The sequence below is a fragment of the Bubalus bubalis genome, chromosome 13, assembly GCF_019923935.1.
Source record: "Bubalus bubalis isolate 160015118507 breed Murrah chromosome 13, NDDB_SH_1, whole genome shotgun sequence".
NCBI classification, from domain to species: domain Eukaryota; kingdom Metazoa; phylum Chordata; class Mammalia; order Artiodactyla; family Bovidae; genus Bubalus; species Bubalus bubalis.
Window position 1 is genome coordinate 60,777,164 of NC_059169.1, and position 19,368 is coordinate 60,796,531.

At 41.4% G+C, this 19,368-nt stretch overlaps 1 protein-coding gene across 17 annotated transcripts in view; it reads left to right on the plus strand.

Annotated features, from left to right (window-relative positions):
* The window catches only part of FRY (FRY microtubule binding protein), a 428,089-nt gene that overhangs the window by 241,633 nt on the left and 167,088 nt on the right, over nucleotides 1-19,368 (plus strand). For all 17 annotated transcript variants that reach the window (XM_044927339.2, XM_044927345.2, XM_044927344.2 and 14 more), the window contains one exon: nucleotides 17,036-17,089. In XM_044927339.2, the coding sequence (XP_044783274.1) occupies nucleotides 17,036-17,089 (54 nt within the window). The remainder of the gene's footprint in view (nucleotides 1-17,035; nucleotides 17,090-19,368) is intronic.

The window sequence follows — 19,368 nt, forward strand, 5'->3', positions numbered from 1 at the left end:
GGGTTGCCATTTCCTTCTCCAATGCATGAAAGTGAAAAGTGAAAGGGAAGTCGCTCAGTGATGTCTGACTCTTCGTGACCCTATGGACTGCAGCCCACCAGGCTCCTCCGTCCATGGGATTTTCCAGGTAAGAACACTGGAGTGGGTTGCCATTTCCTTCTCCAATGCATGAAAGTGAAAAGTGAAAGTGAAGTCACTCAGTCGTGTCCAACTCTTTGCAACCCCATGGACTGCAGCACGCCAGGCTTCCCCGTCCCTATTTCCCAGAGTTTGTTCAAACTCACGTCCATTGAGTTGGTGATGCTATCCAACCATCTCACCCTCTGTTGCTGCCTTCTCCTGCCCTCAGTGTTTCCCAGCATTACTCTTTTTTTTTTTATTTTTATTTTTAAACTTTACATAATTGTATTAGTTTTGCCAAACATCAGAATGAATCCGCCACAGGTATACATGTGTTCCCCACCCTGAACCCTCCTCCCTCGTCCCTCCCCATACCATCCCTCTGGGTCGTCGCAGTGCACCAGCCCCAAGCATCCAGTATCATGCATCGAACCTGGACTGGCAACTCGTTTCATACATGATATTTTACATGTTTCAATGCCATTCTCCCAAATCTTCCCACCCTCTCCCTCTCCCACAGAGTCCATAAGACTGTTCTATACATCAGTGTCTCTTTTGCTGTCTCGTACACAGGGTTATTGTTACCATCTTTCTAAATTCCATATATATGCGTTAGTATACTGTATTGGTGTTTTTCTTTCTGGCTTACTTCACTCTGTATAATAGGCTCCAGTTTCATCCACCTCATTAGAACTGATTCAAATGTATTCTTTTTAATGGCTGAGTAATACTCCATTGTGTATATGTACCATAGCTTTCTTATCCATTACTCTTTTCCAATGAGTTGACTCTTCGCATCAGGTAGCCAAAGTTTTGGAGCTTCAGCGTCACTCCTTCCAATGAATATTCAGAATTGATTTCCTTTAGGATTGACTGGTTTGATCTCCTCGCTGTCCAAGGGACCCTCAAGTCTTCTGCAGCACCACAGTTCGAAGGCATCAATTCTCTGGCGCTTAGCCTTCTTTATGGTCCAACTCTCGCATCCGTACAGTCTACCGTACATGATTTCTATTTTAATATAAGACTAAAAATAAACTATGGGGCTTCCTTGGTGACTCAGTGGTAAAAAATCCATCTGCCAATGCAGGAGATATGGGTTTGATCCTTGGGTGGGGAAGATTCCCCTGGAGAAGGAAGTGGCAACCCACTCCAGTATTCTTACCTGGGAAATCCCATGGACAGAGGAGCCTGGTAGGCTACAGTCCATGGAGTCACAAAGAGTTGGACACAACTTAGCAACTGAACAACAAAAAATAAACTAGAAGGAACACAGAAGAGTGTGTTGGTGTACAAGTGTTTAAAGAACCCAGGATGCCACTCTTGGCTGTGGGACAGCAGTCACAGTGAGCCGGCACAGATGTGGAAAGCCTGAGCAATTAGCTGTCGACTGCACTGCCACATGTGAATGTGGTTCTAGATTCAGGCAGCCCTGCCTGCTGACACACCTTTGTTTCTTGGCCTTGCGTCTCAGGCTTGCAGCTCCTCCTCTGCCTGATGTCACACACTGGCAACAGCACAGCTCTCCAGTTAACCCCTAACTGAGCAGGACGCTGTGCTGTAACATTGACACAGGTGACCTGCCGCCAACAAGCCAAGTACGGAGAGGGTTCTAGTAGTTTTAATGAGTCTGATTGTGGCTGTAAGGCAGCATAGCCTTTTGTAAGTGAAATACACACTCACCCAACCTCCTCTTAGGTTTTCAGACCGGATCTGACAAGAGCCAAGAGACTATGGTTGTTCTGTAGTCTATTTGTAGTTATAAAAGAGCTCTTTTTCGTTTGTTCTGGTGCCTCTGGCCTGTACATGGATTGAACATTCTGCTGTGGTCTTGTGTTTCACCTCTTCAGATACCTCAGTCGTCTGCTGATGTCTAGATATCAGAAGATATCAGATCCTTTCATCAGGAACTTTTATTTTTAATATTTAAGGAATTTGTGAATGAGGAAATCCTGCTGTACTAATTGAAGGACAGAATTACTGTCTCTAATTAAATTGGGATCTTTATATGGTGGATTTTCATGAAAACTATTATAATTAGTCATGCTTATAGCCTGATGAAGAGAAGTGTTAGTCGCTCAGCTGTGTCCAACTCTTTCAACCCCCGGACAGTAACCCACCAGGCTCCTCCACCCATGGAATTCTCCAAGCAAGAATACTAGAGTCTGATGCCATGTCCTTCTCCAGGGGATCTTCCCAACCCAGAGATCGAACCTGGGTCTCCTGCATTGCAGGCAGATTCTTTACCAACTGAGCCACTAGGGAAGGCTGATAGCCAGTCACTAACCTCAGTGTTGACATTTCAAGATAATATTTCATCATGATCAGAATTTGCAGATTGGTGGGGTGTTTTTTTTTTCTCATTGTTGTATATGCCAGTCTGACAACCAGATGTTACACAGATGTCATCTAAGGATGTGCAAATAGCAGAAAGAGCACCTTTAGTATCTTTCTGCACTGTGGATTCAAGTTAGCTTTCTAGAAGGACAACCAGCTAGTGTTTTTATCCAAACTTCTCTTAGTAGAGACTCTCTTGCTCAACAAACCTAATAAGGGAAATGTGAAAAGAATAAAAATAATTTCTAGATTTACTTTCCTACTGAGTATAGAGATAGAATTAAAGCAGTGCTGTCCTTTAAGGAGACTAAGAAACAATTCAGGTCAGATAAGAAATATTTATATTACACTTGACAAAGTACTGGATTATTTTCCAAGTTATAAATAAATATATAACTTTTAAAATAGCTTTTTCTTAGCAAAGCAGCTCAACCTGGCACCCTTTACTTAATCTAGTAAGACTTTCACCAGGAATCTGAAAACTCACCCTAAGCCAGAAACAAAATACTATTAGTAGCTGAAACCAGACAGAATTGTTGAAAGGTTGCACTGGGCGGCTGAATGACGTGATCTTTCCAGTGAGCTCACAAACTCACTTTTTTTCCGTGTACTGTTCAACTTGAAGTTTGTTTGCCTTGTTAGGAGTATTCTTGGATTGATACAGATGAAAAGTTGTTCTTTTGTGACTGTTAAATGGGCTTTTTCGGCCATGAAATGAAATTTAATATACCATGAGAGTAAAAGTTCGATTGAACCTTACAGCCAATAAACCATATGGAAAGTATCATGAAGTCATTTTAAAAAAAAGAAAAAAGCACCAGAGGGCTTTTTATTTCAACGTAACAGTATCCAGTTCAATTCATTCATGAGTGAGGCTATAATTTTTATGGCCAGTGACTATGAGAAGATGATCAAAGCTTCTTCTTTTTGAGAATACAAAACCAGGGGAATGTTGTTCCTCAAGTTATCTCCAGTCTAGCCTTTTTGATTATATGCTTAGCTTTACTATTTATAGAGATATTGTTTTAACACAAAAGATCATTTGAAAATACATCATTTTTAAAGTGACAGAAAATACCAATAAAAGTAAGTTCATTAATGTGACATAATAAACACTGAAGGCCCATTCTTAAAATCACTACAATCTAATACTGCTATGTTTCCACACAGCATTTTGCATTTTGACTTTCCTGAAAGTCAGTGATACAGTTTTAGGCAGCAGTAGTCTTCAGCCCCATAGTAATTTTAACTGGCTAAAATTCTAAAAGTCATGCATTAACAAGAAGACATATTTTATTAGGTATTTTTGATTTCCATTTACATGTATATCGAATATTTCCAACTTCAGTGATTCTTAAAAGTCAGCATTCCGTTTGATGGTATTTTCAAATTTTAGGAATTTCTACTCAATTCATAGGTTGTAGTTATAGAAGTTTGTGGAAGGTTAGGTAATACAATCTTTAAATAGTTTTTTGTTTGACCTAACATGTAAGTATTGCTTTTTTAATGAGGGCTTCCCTAGTACCTCAGTTGGTAAAGAATCCACCTGCAATGCAGAGGACCCTGGTTCAATTCATGGGTCGGGAAGATCCACTGGAGAAGGGATAAGCTACCCACTCCAGGATTCTTGGGCTTCTCTGGTGGCTCAGCTGGTAAAGAATCCACCTGCAATGTGGGAGACCTGGGTTCTATCCCTGCGTTGGGAAGATCCCCTGGAGAAAAGAATGGCCACTCACTTCAGTATTCTGGCCTGGAGAATTCCATGGACTGTATAGTCCATGAGGTCATGAGGTGACAAAGAGTTGGACAGGACTGAGTGACTTTCACTTCACATACCATGAGGGCTTCCCTGGTGGCTCAGATGGTAAAGAATCCACCTGCAATGTAGGAGACCTGGGTTCAGTCCCTGGGTTGGGAAGATCCCTTGGAGAAGGGAACGGCTACCCACTCCAGTATTCTTGCCTGGAGAAGTCCATGGATAGAGGAGTTTGGTGGGCTACAGTCCATGGAGTCACAAAGAGTCAGACATGCCTCAGCAACTTTCCTGTTCACTTTCACATACCATGAAGTTCATCATTTTGTGCAATTCAGTGAGTATTCACAAAGCTGTACAATATCCACTAATTCCGGAACACTGCCGGTTAATAGCACTTTAAAAGATAGAGTGAGTAGATTTTGATCTACTTTTTTTTCAAATCTTTATCTTCTGGAGTTTTTATTTGACCAGAAAACCATGCCTTTTTTTCCTTGGTTAAGGTAACTGGGTCATTTCAGTTTTAGCTGGGAAGTTTTGATTGCCTGCTCAAATCTGGGTATGTAATGAACATATATAATGATGATCATGGAAATACTGCATATGAAATTGCCTGTTTGGTCTCATGAGTAAAACCAAAATTCAAGATACTTAATGGACTGTGGAACCTTCAGAGGAAGGAAAATGCTTACCCATGAGTCAAGCCAAATTCTGATTCACAAATGGCCGAGTGGCAGCATTCCCTGCACTCTTCGTGCTATTTTTTATCAGGATTGTTTTTTATCAGGTGGTTTTTAACAGAATTGCCTCCCCTCCTCCCTTTAGTCTTCAAGAAAATAAAATGCCTTTCAGACAGATGAGGGATTCTTCTCATTCACTCAGTGAAGAGGTTTACTTTAAATCAGTATCATTAAAGTACAATTTATATACAATAAGCTACAGGGGATTAAAATCTATGATTTGATGAATCTTGACAAATTTGCACACCCATGTCAGCATCGCCACCATCCAGATCCAGAATGTCTCCATAATCCTTAGGAGTTCGCTGAGGCCCTGTGCAGGCCCATACCACCACCTGGGGCCTCGAGCAACTATTGATCTATGTGGAGGTTAATTCCCAGTTTCTAGACTTTTATATAAATGGAAGCCACATAGGGTGTACTCTTTTGTGTCTGATTTTCACTGAACATAGTACATTTGAGGCAGTATCCATTTATTATTAATCAGTAACTCATTCATCTTTACTGTTGAGTAGAATTCCATTTAATGTATATACTGTAAAGAGTCGGATACAGTTGAGTGAATGAACCACACCAGCAACCACAATGTGCTTATTAATACTTAGTTACCTTTAAATGGTCTTTGGGTCAAAACAGAATGTTTGAGCACAATTTTGACCAACACAAGTCTTTTTTTTTTCCTTATTCATTTTAAGATTCTTTCCCATTATACTTATTATAAGATACTGAATATAGTTCCATATGCTATACAGTAGATCCTTGTATTTTTATCTGTATTATTTAATACATATAGTAATGTATATCTCCAATCCCAAGCTTTTATTATACCCTCCTCCCTTCTCATTTTGGTAACCATAAGTTTGTTTTCTGTATTTTTGAGTAACTAGCACAAGTCTTGATTTTCACAGATCATGCTAACAATTATACTAATGTATATTATATAAGGTGTTGTGATAATAGCTTACAGATAGACAGACACAGTGCTTTTTAACTTTCAAGTGCAAGTGATTGTACTTGAGACTATGCATTATACAAAGAAGAATAAAAACCTGGTTTTTATTTTGGGGCTTTTCTGTCACGTTTCAGATGCGCTAGTTTTAACCTTAATCCTAGCACATGGGCAATAAAAATAATAGTTCATCCTTCTGTATAGTACCTATTGCGTGCAGGCACTGTTCTTAATAGTTGAATCATATCAACTCACCTAATTTTCACATCAGCATCATGGGATCGGTAGGTACTCTCATGCCCCACTTCACATACAAGGAAGCAACTTGTCGAAAGTCACACAGTACGTGATGGGGCTGGGACTCAGCACAGACCATCCATCTCCTGGAGTCTTGCTGTTAACCACTATACTCATGGCCTCCGTAGTTTTTTGGTCAGAGAAGCTGAACTTGGGAGATTTAGTAAGATGTACCAAAGGTGGTGTAGTTGGGCTTAATGTCCTGATTCAAATCCTGGTTTGATTGACTTCAAAGTTCAAGCTCTAGTTGACTTGAGAAGGGAAATGTATGAGAATAACCAGGATGGCTTTTGTTAGGTACCCAGGAACTAAAGAACAGCAAAAGAGCTATGTAAGAGTGAAACCTCTGTCACTTCTTATAGGAGTGATCAGGGAAAGTGTGGTGGAGTAAATGAACCTGGTACTACAGGTAGAATTTCTTGGACAAGAGGTGGCTTGGTTAGTCTGAGAAGGGTGTGTGTGTGTGTGTTTGTGATGTGGTGGTGGTGGTAGTGTTCAGACACTGAGTCATGTCCGAGTCTTTGTGACACCATGGACTGCAGCATGCCAGACTCCTCTGTCTTCCACTATCTCCCAGAGTTAACCCAAATTCACATCCACCGAGTCAGTGATACTGTCTAACCATCTCATCCTATGCTGCCTGCTTCTCCTTTTGCTTTCAACCTTTTCTGGCATCAGGGTCTTTTCCAGTGAATCAGTTCTTCGCATCAGGTGGCCAAAGTATTGGAGCTTCAGCGTCAGTCCTTCCAGTGAATATTCAGGGTTGATTTCCTTTAGGATTGACCTGTTTCATCTCCTTGCAGAGTCTTCTCCAGCACCACAATTTGAAAGCATCAATTCTTTGGCGCTCAGCTTTCTTTATGATCCAACTCTCATATCCAGATGTGACTACTGGAAAAACCGTAGTCTTATCAGAAGATAAATCAGAACATGATTGATTTCACATCCCCAGCAGCATCCCTGGTTAACATAAACATTTGAGGAGAAAGACCAGCCTGTGAGGGACACAGAGAAAGGATATCTAAAGAATTCGGAGGAGAAAAAGTGGGGGATGGAAGGGATTGGGTAGAAAAAGGAATCATCAGTAGTGTTTCACTGCAGCTAAGAATTCCAAAAAGAAAAGTGCTGAGAGATGGCCGCCAGATTTGTTGTTTGGGAAGTCACTGGGCTTCTGGGGGCCCAGTTTTTTAGTGATGACACAAGGTCAGATTGCAGGTGGTTGAAGAAAGAGTTGGAGGGGAAGGGAAAGACTGAAAGTGTAGATCACTCATTGGAGAACCAAGGATGAGAAGGGAGTAGAAAGAAAGCAGTAGCCAGAGATGCAGGTATGGTGAAGGCAGACACTAAGATGAAAAGTTCTAAGTGAGCACAAGAGCCAGGGGAGCAGGGCAAGGGAGACTGACCTTTGGGGAGTGAAGAGCTGATTGATGGTTCAAGGTCCCAGAGGAGGCAGGGAAAGATGCATCCACATGTAAATGTCCACTCAGTGGACGTGGCATGCACAGTTGGGATGTGTGTGTGTGCTCAGTTCAGTTCAATCGCTCAGTCATGTCCGACTCTTTGCGACCCCATGAATCGCAGCACACCAGGCCTCCCTGTCCATCACCAACTCCCGGAGTTCACTCAGACTCATGTCCATTGACTCAGTGATGCCATCCAGCCATCTCATCCTCTGTCTTCCCCTTCTCCTCCTGCCCTCAATCCCTCCCAGCATCAGAGTCTTTTCCAATGAGTCAACTCTTCCCATGAGGTGGCCAAAGTACTGGAGTTTCAGCTTCAGCATCAATCCTTCCAATGAATATTCAGGGCTGATCTCCTTTAGGATGGACTGGTTGGATCTCCTTGCAGTCCAAGGGACTCTCAAGAGTCTTCTCCAACACCATAGCTCAAAAGCATCAATTCTTCAGTGCTCAGCCTTCTTCACAGTCCAACTCTCACATCCATACATGACCACAGGAAAAACCATAGCCTTGACTAGATGAACATTTGTTGGCAAAGTAATGTCTCTGCTTTTGAATATGCTATCTAGGTTGGTCATAACTTTCCTTCCAAGGAGTAAGCGTCTTTTAATTTCATGGCTGCAGTCACCATCTGCAGTGATTTTGGAGCCCCAAAAAATAAAGTCTGACACTGTTTCCACTGTTTCCCCATCTATTTCCCATGAAGTGATGGGACCGGATCGTGTCCAACTCTTTGTGACCCCATGGACTGTAGCCTACCAGGCTCCTCCCTCCATGGGATTCTCCAAATAAGAGTACTGGAGTGGGTTGCCATTTCCTATTCCAAGGGATCTTCCCAACACAGGGATTGAACCCATGTCTCTTGCATTGGCAGGTGGGTTCTTTACCACTGTGCCACCTGGGAAGCCCCTGCACAGTTGGGATGTGTTGGAACAAAAAAAGTCAAAATACCAACAAAATAGAATGTAAGCTAGAAAAAGATGAGAGAAGGTAGCATCTTAAATTTCTTGGTAGCTGCCATAGTTTAAGGAGAAGGCAATGGCACCCCACTCCAGTACTCTTACCTGGAAAATCCCATGGGCAGAGGAGCCTGGTGGGCTGCAGTCCATGGGGTCACGAAGAGTCAGACATCACTGAGTGACTTCACTTTCACTTTTCACTTTCATGCATTGGAGAAGGAAATGGCAACCCACTCCAGTGTTCTTGCCTGGAGAATCCCAGGGACGGCGGAGCCTGGTGGGCTCCTGTCTATGGGGTTGCACAGAGTCGGATATGACTGAAGCGACTTAGCAATAGCAGCAGCCATAGTTTTTTTTTTTTTTTTAAAGCCTGTGGGAGCTTCTCTTTTGTTCAATTAAAATGAATATTAACTTTGTAAATAATTTTAATTGAGGTTTCCCTTCCGGTGTTCAAATAATGGATTTGTCCTAGAAACTGTTAGGTTTGTTGGAGAAACTGACTCCTCTGAAATGTGCAAAGCCAGCTGCAAATAGGACAGATTCTCTTAAGAGTTTTTTAATTTTTAGAACAAATGCAAAATATTCCTCCAGATTTGAATCTACCTTCTCATTTCACATCCCAGGGTACCAGGCAGCATCTTACTTGCTGGTGAAAAGTGGAAGTGTTAGTTGCTAAGTTGTGTCCAACTCTTTTGGGACCCTATGGATTGTAGCCCACCAGGCTCCTCTTTCCGTGGGATTCTCCAGGCAAGAATACTGGAGTGGGCTTCCATTACTTGCTGGTACCTGTAGCTGATTTGAGATGTTCTCTATCATTTTCTTGATCTCAGGATTTTTCTCAATATTTTGTGTAAGAATCAGCATGTATTGTCTTATTTCAAGAAATCCATTTAGTAACTGAATAGAATGAAAGGAAACCCAGTTTCATCTGTTCCTGTAAGCCCCTTCTTTTCTTCCAAGGAGCAAGCACTTTTAATTGACTACAGCCATGAAATTGAAAGACGCTTGCTCCTTGGAAGAAAAGTTATGACCAACCTAGACAACGTATTAAAAGGCAGAGACATTACTTTACCAATAAGGTCCATCTAATCAAAGCTATGGTTTTTCCAGTAGTCATGTATGGATGTGAGAGTTGGACTATAAAGAAAGCTGAGTGCCAAAGAATTGATGGTTTTGAATGGTGGTGTTGGAGAAGACTCTAGAGAGTCCCTTGGACAGCAAGGAGATCCAACCAGTCCATTCTAAAGGAAATCAGTCCTGAATATTCATTGGAAGGACTGATGCTGAAGCTGAAACTTCACTCCTTTGGCCACCTGATACAAAGAGCTGACTCATTTGAAAAGACCCTGATGCTGGGAAAGATTGAAGGCAGGAGGAGAAGGGGATGACAGAGGATGAGGTGGTTGGATGCATCACCGACTCAATGGACATGAGTTTGAGTAAACTCCAGGAGTTGGCAATGGACAGGGAGGCCTGGCGTGCTGCAGTCCATGGGGTCGCAAAGAGTTGGATACAACTGAGCGACTGAACTGAACTGAAGCCCCTTCTTCCATTAGATCTGAATGGTTTTAATTAGTGCTTATGAATTCTTATTAGCAAGCTAATCAGGTTGGCATGAAGTAATGCTCATTTTTACCTGTGGATGAACTGAGGACTGAGTCTTCCACTAGAAGTTCAGTGATCCCTGCAGGCATCAAGATACAGAGGTTATCTTCAAGGTGACTCCAAGCCCTGGGTCCCTGATTGCCCCTCGTGTAGGGAGAGACTTCTGTGGGAGAAATGGCCAATATTCTGAACTGGGGCTTTTTGGACTTATGCCTTAGGTATGTTTCCAAGGTTGGGTCAAAGTTGGCACAAATAATATCTAATGGAAAAAAAAGCATGTCAGACATGAGGATGTTTTGAACCCCGTTTTCTTTGGTTCAGCCTGAGGAGAGTGCCTGCCGCTGCAGGTGGTGGTTCTAGATGAAATGCTTGAGCAGCATTCTCTGCTCTGAAGGGGCCAGCTCACTGCTCATTACTGCCCACCCCCCCACCCCCACCCCCCATCCGGTGCTCTTGTAAAGGAAAGAGATCCCAGCTGCAGAAGTTCAGCTCTGAAAATTTTCTGTTAACTACTTCAGTCAGTTCAGTTCAGTCGCTCAGTCATGTCTGATTCTTTTTGACCCCATGGACTGCAGCACGCCAGGCCTCCCTGTCCATCACCAACTCCCGGAGTTTACTCAGACTCATATCCATTGAGTCGGTGATGCCATCCAACCATCTCATCCTCTGTTGTCCCCATCTTTTGCCTTCAATCTTTCCCAGCATCAGCATCTATTCCAGTGAGTTAGTTCTTCACATCAGGTGGCAAAAGAATTGGAGTTTCAGCTTCAGCATCCGTTCTCCCAATGAATACTTTCAGGACCAATTTCCTTTAGGATGGACTGGTTGGATCTCCTTGCTGTCCAAGGGACTCTCTAGAGTCTTCTCCAACACCACCATTCAAAACCATCAACTCTTTGGCACTCAGCTTTCTTTATAGTCCAACTCTCACATCCATACATGACTACTGGAAAAACCATAGCTCTGACTAGATGGACCTTTGTTGGAAAAGTAGTCTCTGCTTTTTAATATGCTGTCTAGGTTGGTCGTGACTTTTCTTCCAAGGAGCAAGCATCTTTTAATTTCATGGCTGTAGTCACTATCTGCAGTGATTTTGTAGCCCAAAAAAATAAAGTCTGTCACTGGTGAAAATGAAAGTCGCTCAGTTGTGTCCGACTCTTTGTGACCCCTTTGGAATTCTCCAGGCCAGAATACTGGAATGGGTAGCCTTTCCCTTCTCAAGGGGATCTTCCCAACCCAGGGATCGAACCCAGGTCTCTTGCATTTGTGGGCGAATTCTTTACCATCTGAGCCACAAGGGAAGCCCAAGAATACTGAAGTGGGTAACCTATCCCTTCTCCTCAGATCTTCCTGACCCAGAAATCAAACTGGGGTCTTCTGCATTGCAAGCGGATTCTTTACCTACTGAGCTATCAGGGAAGAACAGACATATGTATTATAAAATCTCACTGATGATGACATCAAAATCCTAAGTCAGTGATGCATAAATGTGTTGTTATACAAACATACTACAGCCTCAAGACTGGAGAAGTTTGGTGTTTGTTGTTCTTTTTTAGAAATTTGGTTGTTTTTTTAGCATCCTACCATTAAAAGGGTTCCTCTAAATTACATAATGAGAATTAAAGTTGTAACAATGTTATATTTTTTTAAGAGAACAGGATAATTACCCTTTGTAATGTTTCTTTTCTCCTTTTTGTGATGCAGCTTTCTAGTTATACTTGGAAGCTTCCAGGAAGCTAAAATTAAAGGTTTAATTAATGTTAGTGGGGTGCGTGTTGCCCCAGGAAAAGAGGTGGAACTTAGTTTCAGCTCCTGCACATTATGAAAGAGGTTACACATCTTAATTTTATCTAGTTCTAGTAATAATGGTATTGAAAGGAATTTCAATAATAGTAATAACTCTCAATTATTGAGTACTCTGTGTCATTCATCTTGCATTTCTGTGAGGTAGGTTGGCATCATGTATCCTTACATTACCTAAACGTTAACTGAAGCTAAGAGAAGTTAAGTGAGATCCACTGAGGGACCTCGGAGTCAAAGTCAAATCTCTCACAATCCACAGTCCATGCACTGAACTGTTACATGATAATTAAAAGACATTAAAATAGCATCTCGTAAGCAAGGTTGGTGACATATTTAACAAATTTAATACGCTCATATTAACTCCAGTGTCATTGCTGAGTGGCATGTTTATTGAAATATCTCTTAAGATTAGTAATAATTGGTAACATTTGAAATTAGCAAAGTCCTACCTATGTGGGGCACATTGGGGATTTTGGGGGGGCCACTAAAAGTTCAGAAGTATAAAGTTATTTACTAAATAAGCCCCTTGTATCCCCGAAATGAACCACCTTTTGATAAAGGAGACTCTAGACTTGTCTCACTGCCATGTCTACGTCACTGCTATTGCCATCTTTTCTCTTGCTCACAGATTACAGAGAGGTCCAGTGTGGAAAGACTGTAAAATGAAAATGTAGTTAGCATGCACTGAAACCGTTTGGAAATGGAGGTAGAAGTCAGTGGCCTTTTTAGGCAGGTATGGACACAGAGAGCTTTTAGAGTTCGTGTTTTCTTAAGAGAGGGAGAGGTTGGAACATCCTGAGGTGTGAGAAGCACAAACAGGGACCTTTCTCTTTCCCTTTGGAAGTGCTCGAAACCCCTACTGGTTTCTTCGTGACAGGCGAAATCCTCTTGGATGGGTCGGGACAGCAGTGCTCTTTGATTCAAGGGAAGCAAACTTGAAGAAAAGCCCACTGTGCAGGCTGAGAAGGGCAGCTTGCTTTTTCACATGGCAGGCGAGATGCTCGCCACCCAGATCCTGCCTAGAAATGGGAAGAAATGAAGGGGGTTTCCTTCTGTAGCTCCATTAGAAAAAGATAAAGAGTTGCTTCCCAGATGGCACAGTGGTAAAGAATCTGCCTACCAGTGCAGGAGACGCAGAAGACTAGTGTTCGATCCCTGGGTCGGGAAGATCCCCTGGAGAAGGAAATGGCAACCCACTCCAGTATTCCTGCCTGGACAATCCCGTGGACAGAGGAGCCTGGCGGGCTATAGTCTGTGGGGTCACAAAGAGTCAGACATGACTGAGCACACACAGCACACACACAGGGTTGGATAAGTGCTGTCAAAACCAGTTTTAAGTGCCTTATTCCATCTTAGAAAGTGAGACATTATTGAAAAAAAAAATTTAATGATAACAGAAGTGATACATCACGATGCCCTGTTTTTAGTTTTTGTTTTTTTATGGAAAATTTCAAACATGGACTAAAGTGGGAAGACTGTGTAATGAGCACTGTGATCGTCTCAGCAGTTACCCACTCATGGCCCATTTGTTACACCCCCAGCACCCCTCCCCAGAAGTATTTGCAGGAAATGCTAGAAACCATTTCATTCAGTCTCTAAGTGTAGCTCTAAAAGATTGATTCTTTTTTAAACAAGACCATTGCAACACCTAAAAAGTTAAAGTCATCCCATAACATTATCAGATATCTAATGTGTTCAAATCACCAATGGTCTCATGAATCTCATACTTTCTCTTAAAGGATTATTTGCATCAGAATCCAGATCAAATCCACATAGTGCAATAGCCTTTTTTAAAAAATTAATAGACTCCACCTCCATTTCTCTTTGCACTTTTTTTATTGAAGCAGTGTCTTTCTTTACTTCAGTTTCTTTCCGTCTGGATCTTGCTGATTGTATCCCTGTGATTTAGTGTACCATATTCCTCTTACTCCTTCCCTAACTCCAGTATATCCTAAAAATTGGAAATGTATCTAAAGATTTGGTTAGATTCAGGATTTTTGTTTGTTTGTTTTGTTTGGGTCAAGACTGTTTCATAGTATTTGCTTCCATCAGGAGGGACAGCATCCACTTTGCTCTTTGTCCTGTCTGCAATCCCTCATGTTCAGTGCTGAGTCTCTTGATGTTTTGGGTTTGTTCAGCCCTTCTGCTCACTGTCAACCCAGTGAGCTGGAGCTTCTGGGAAAGGTCAAGTTATAGGCTAAGGTCTCCCAACTTTGGACCGCTAAGAATTTTCTGGAATTTGTCACCCCCACAGTTTTTTTTAGAAAGATTTTTGAAAAACAAAAGTGTCATCCAATTCAATTAGTGAACCTTTAGTAAATAAGTAAATTTGCACTAAAATACAGAACAAAGACAATTTTTAAAAGCATACAAAGCACACTGTTCTTACTGGACAAATGAGTCCATTATTTTGAGCCTCCTCCTTCATAGTCAGTTTCTACTTGTTCTATAAGTACCTGTTGTTTAATCTGTGTTAATCTTGTTTTTCTGCCTGCCACGCAGGAGACCTGGGTTCAATCCCTGGGTTGGGAAAATCCCCTGGAGGAGGAAATGGCAACCCACTCCAGTATTCTTGCCTGGAGAATTCCATGGAGGGAGGAGCCTGGTAGGCTACAGTCCATGGGGTCGCAAAGAGTCGGACTCTACTGAGCGACTTCAGTTTCACTTTCATAGCAGTAACTTAACAGAATTACTATCTTCTGTGTTTGGGGTGTAAGTCTTTTGTGGTTGAGAATTTCTTAAAAACTTCTGACATTTAACGGGGTCCTCAAAATAGTGGTGAAGATTGAACAACACTTACTGTTGCAGAATTGTACACTTAAAAATCGTTAAAACGGTCAATCTTGTGTCATACGTATTTTGCCACAGTGAAAATTATATTAAAAAGTTTATTACAACAAAACAGACACATGCCAGTAAGAGGATCTCTTAGTTGGAGAAACTGGACATCATCAGCCTAGAGATATGATTGATTTGGCATTTGTTTAGCCATTGCCAAGCCATGGCCTGCCCTGTGACTTTAAGTGCTGGGAAAAAGAGGGTTCTGCATTTCTGCAGCTTAGAATAGTCACTAGGGGTGGCCATCAGCTGATCACTGTTGGATGTGTATTTGTACAGGGTAATTCTGTTGATACATTGTGATGTGAGTTTACTCTGTGGTAAGTGCCATGAAAGGGTACATATGCAGAGCTTTGCAGGCATGTGGGGGTGTGGAGCAGATGTTAGGAGAGGACTCAGTGAAAGGCTTCCCTGAGGAAGTGACAGTGACTGAGATTTGACTGGTGAACGACTCTAGGTAATACTCAGCATTTCAGCTTCTTATCCCCACTGGCAGGAATGCTGTCCTGGTCAGCATCCCAACCTAAGTCTCATTTGACACCTTGTGAGCCCTCCATTACTGTTGAGTGATGAGTAAATAAAACAAGGAATAGAAATGTTTCTACGGGGTTTGTTCCAAAGATGTCTGTGGAACCTGGCCCCACCTGTTTTCACTTCTTTGGTTTCACATTTGTATTTTGTTTTACAAAGGGCTTCAGATGACATTAAAACATAGGAAATGCTTCACAATTTATTTGCTGAATTTGTGCTCTCATACGGTCAACTGACTCTGTCTCTTCTTTATTTGTTCTTCTTTGTTCTCAGTTTCATTTTGATATCTGCTCTTCCACCTGTGTGTTCAAGATAATACACTCTGAAGAGAAAATGTTTATTAGCCCTTAAGAACACAGCAGTCTCTTCATTTATGATGAATCTGCATTTTGAAGCTGTGTATTTTGCAAATGAGACAGAGCAGTTAATTCACACCGTTCTCGATTAAGCTTCATGTACCCAGACTGAGCCCATCTTTTTAAGAACAGAGACCCTGGGGGCTGGGGGTGGGGCTCACATCTGCCTTAGACGTGTATGTCTTTTTAGTGGCGGAGAAGACTGGAGAAATGAGACAAGGGAAGGGTCTGTGTGGTCAGCAAAATGTGAACGGACTCTTTCCAGAACATTTACCTTGACTCAAGTAAAGCTTTATTTTTTGATATATAACTTTTTACATGGTTTCTAATCTTAAACCAAATTTGGGTCAGCGTTAGCTTCCATATCTGTATCAAAGAACAATAAGGATAAATAGTTATAAAATGCCCTCCTGAAAGGTCAGTGAAGTCTTCCTAATGTAAACAAAGACATCACGGTTAGGAAAATTTGTTTGTGTAGACCTTTGTCACTACCCAGATTATTCTTGCTGAGATTTGGATGCGTTACAAGTCAAAAGATCACGCTCAAAATTCAGCACTTACACCTAGTAACTGTGTGATTGGTAGGCTGTCCCTAAACACCGGACCAATAGTTAGGCCTACGGTAAGTCCCCTACATACAAACTTTCAAAGATGTGAACATGCCCTTGTACACCAGCTGGTGTACTGTAATACTGTACTTTTCAAGGTTATGTAAGATTTAAAATGTTTCCTTTATTTTCTGCTTGTTTTTTATGTACATGTTATTTGCATGACAAGTATTATAAACCTATTATAGTACAGTACTATATAGCCGATTATGTTATTTGGGTACCTAGGCTAACTTTATTGAATTTATGAATGCTCTCTTGGGATGGAACTCATTCATATGTAGGGGACTTAATGTATTTTGTTTCTAACTCTTGGGACCTGAAATGGTGTGTCACTTTCAACTTTTTATTATCTGTGAAGTTCAGAGATAGGTACTAAAATTTCAAACAAATTCCCTAATTTGTATCATGTGATTTTCATTGAAATACATAGGGCCAATTACTACTTCAGATTTGAATGTCTTGATCAAATATGTGAAGATGAATAGCAAAAATCCCGGTGGTGGTGATCAAACACTATACTTTAAGGTTTGAATTGTAAAGAAGAATTTCTTATTTGAAAACTGTCATCTCTGTCTCCCATAAAGGAAGAAATAGATGAGAAAAAATTTAACAATAATGGCCTTTCTTTTGAAATATTTAAGAGCCTCTGGTAATTTTTCTTACATGTTTTTCTTTCTAGGAAAAGCCATTGACAAAATCTCTACAACGTGGAGAAGACCCCCAGTTTGATCAAGTATGTAATATGTATTATATACTGGTTTTTACTTATTTCAAAATGTACAAAGCTAAGGGCTGAGGACTCACTATGGCGTGTAGATGAACTTCCTCAAGGAGGAGGCAGGGATGTGAACCTAGGAGCTAAGTCCTGCAGCTTTTATAGTGACAGCTTATAGTAGCCATTCAACAAATGCCTGTTGGTTTGAAGTGCTGAAGTAATATGAGTAGGTCCTCAATTGGTTGCTTGTGGGATCTTTGTGTATAAGAATTAAAGGAACTGAGAAAAGATGAAGCAACTTCCATTCAAAACCTTTTTGAGATTCTTCTGAATAAATGGTACCACTGATGACCAGATCTCTGCACTAGAGCTTACTTATGTTTGCATCCAGTATTCTGTTGAATGCCGACTATGTGCTTGACACGACACTAGGCTCTGGAGAGATGAAATCTAGGACAAGTTTTAGCCTTTCAAGAATTCACAATCCTGTGAGAGAGAAACCACCTAAACAGTAATAATTAAAAAACAAAAACAAACCAGTGTGTAACTTAGAGTCTCATTAGAGAAAGCGATAAATGAGTAAAACAATTTAAAACAATAAATACAAAGAAGGTCCTTTGAAAAATAGATCAGGACTGGTTAAAGGACTTCTGGCTCTAAACATAGATGATAAACATAGGAAACGAGGATCTTACATATTCTGGTTGAGTCACTTCAGGAGGGCTTTATGTGTGTTTAGAACGGTGAATAATGGTATCAGAGGAGGCTGGAGATGTGTGTGTGGTGTTTCCTAAACTTCTGTAGTTAATGACAAAGAAGACAGCATGTTCTTTAAAAACCTCGCTTGGTACCAGTGGAGGAGACAAAGTCCTGCTGGATGCTTAGTAGGCTGGTCTAATACAGTGGGGGTTTTATATTGTCTTATGGAGAACACACACAGAGTACACTTTCTGTAGCTTTGAAATTGCCTTTAATGTGGCGTCTAGAGGAAAATTCTTTGGCTGTTAAGGTCCAGATGTGTTCGACCCAAAAATGTAAGGACTGACTATTGAGACAGAATCCCCCATTTTCTATTTTACAAGCTGTTCCTTGAGTGAGATCTCACAAGTCTGCACTCATAGCCAGTCTTGGAAGGCTGGCATGGCCCTGGCTTTGCACCCTGTCGCTGGCAGAACTGGCTGTTTCCTGGAACGCTGGTGGAGTGGAGTGCGGGCTTCGTCTCTCTGGGTCATGGAGCTGTCCTCTCATCTCACATTATCCTTAGTTGCTGTCACCTGCTTCTCCTTGGGCGGTCAGGGACCTGGAGTGAGTGAGTGGGGTCATCACTTGGGGATTATAGTCATAGCAAGTGTGGCTCTTTCTGTTCTCTTTAAGAATGTGAATATTATCTGTGTTCCACCATTTTTCACTCTATTTTATCTTCTTTGTCTCTATCCTCTTAGATTATCACTCTGTGTTCCTCAAAAAAATTGTGCTTTTTCCCCACTCCAGCTTAATGTACTTCTTTCTTTTTTTCCTCCTGGAGAAGAATATTTTTGCATTCTAACATTCCATATAGTAGTTATTCCCAATAATTTGGCTTAAACACAATTTCTTATTTATTATTCAGCACTCTATTTCTGCATTTCAGCATTGTGGGAAAGAGATAGACTTTGGAATTAGATGGACTCAGGTTTAAATCCCAACTTTGCTGCTTAATTAGCTATAACACTTATAACCCTGCTACTCAAAATGTTGCAACGCAGATTCTCTGCCCTGGCCCCATCCACTGAGGCAGACTCTACAGCTTAAGGAGACCCCCAGGTGACGGCCACACACATTGACACTCGAGAACCATGCTTGTAACAGATAAATAGATGAAAATGTGTGCTCAGTCATGTCCAACTCTTCGTGACCCTATGGACCGTAGCCCACCAGGATCCTCTGTCTGTGGGATTCTCCAGGCAAGAATACTAGAGTGGGTTGCCATTTTCTTCTCCAGGGATCAAACCCACGTCTCCTGCATTTCCTGCCTTGTTAGGAGGATTCTTTACCACTAGCACCACCTAGGAAACCTGTAACACATCTCTCTATATTAAAGACACTTCTGGAGTGAACCTATAGTGAGATAGTCACTGAGAACTTTCAAATAAGGCACATAAGATTATCCTCTGAAAACCAACCCACAAAATCTGTCTCATTTTAAAGAGAGAGCACAACTCCCAGGCCAGAAGGAAACTTGACTGGAGTTGGTTCCCCTGTGGGTTCAGTGGGAAAAAAAAAAAAAAAGTCAGCCAAATCACCTTTGAAAATGCTGG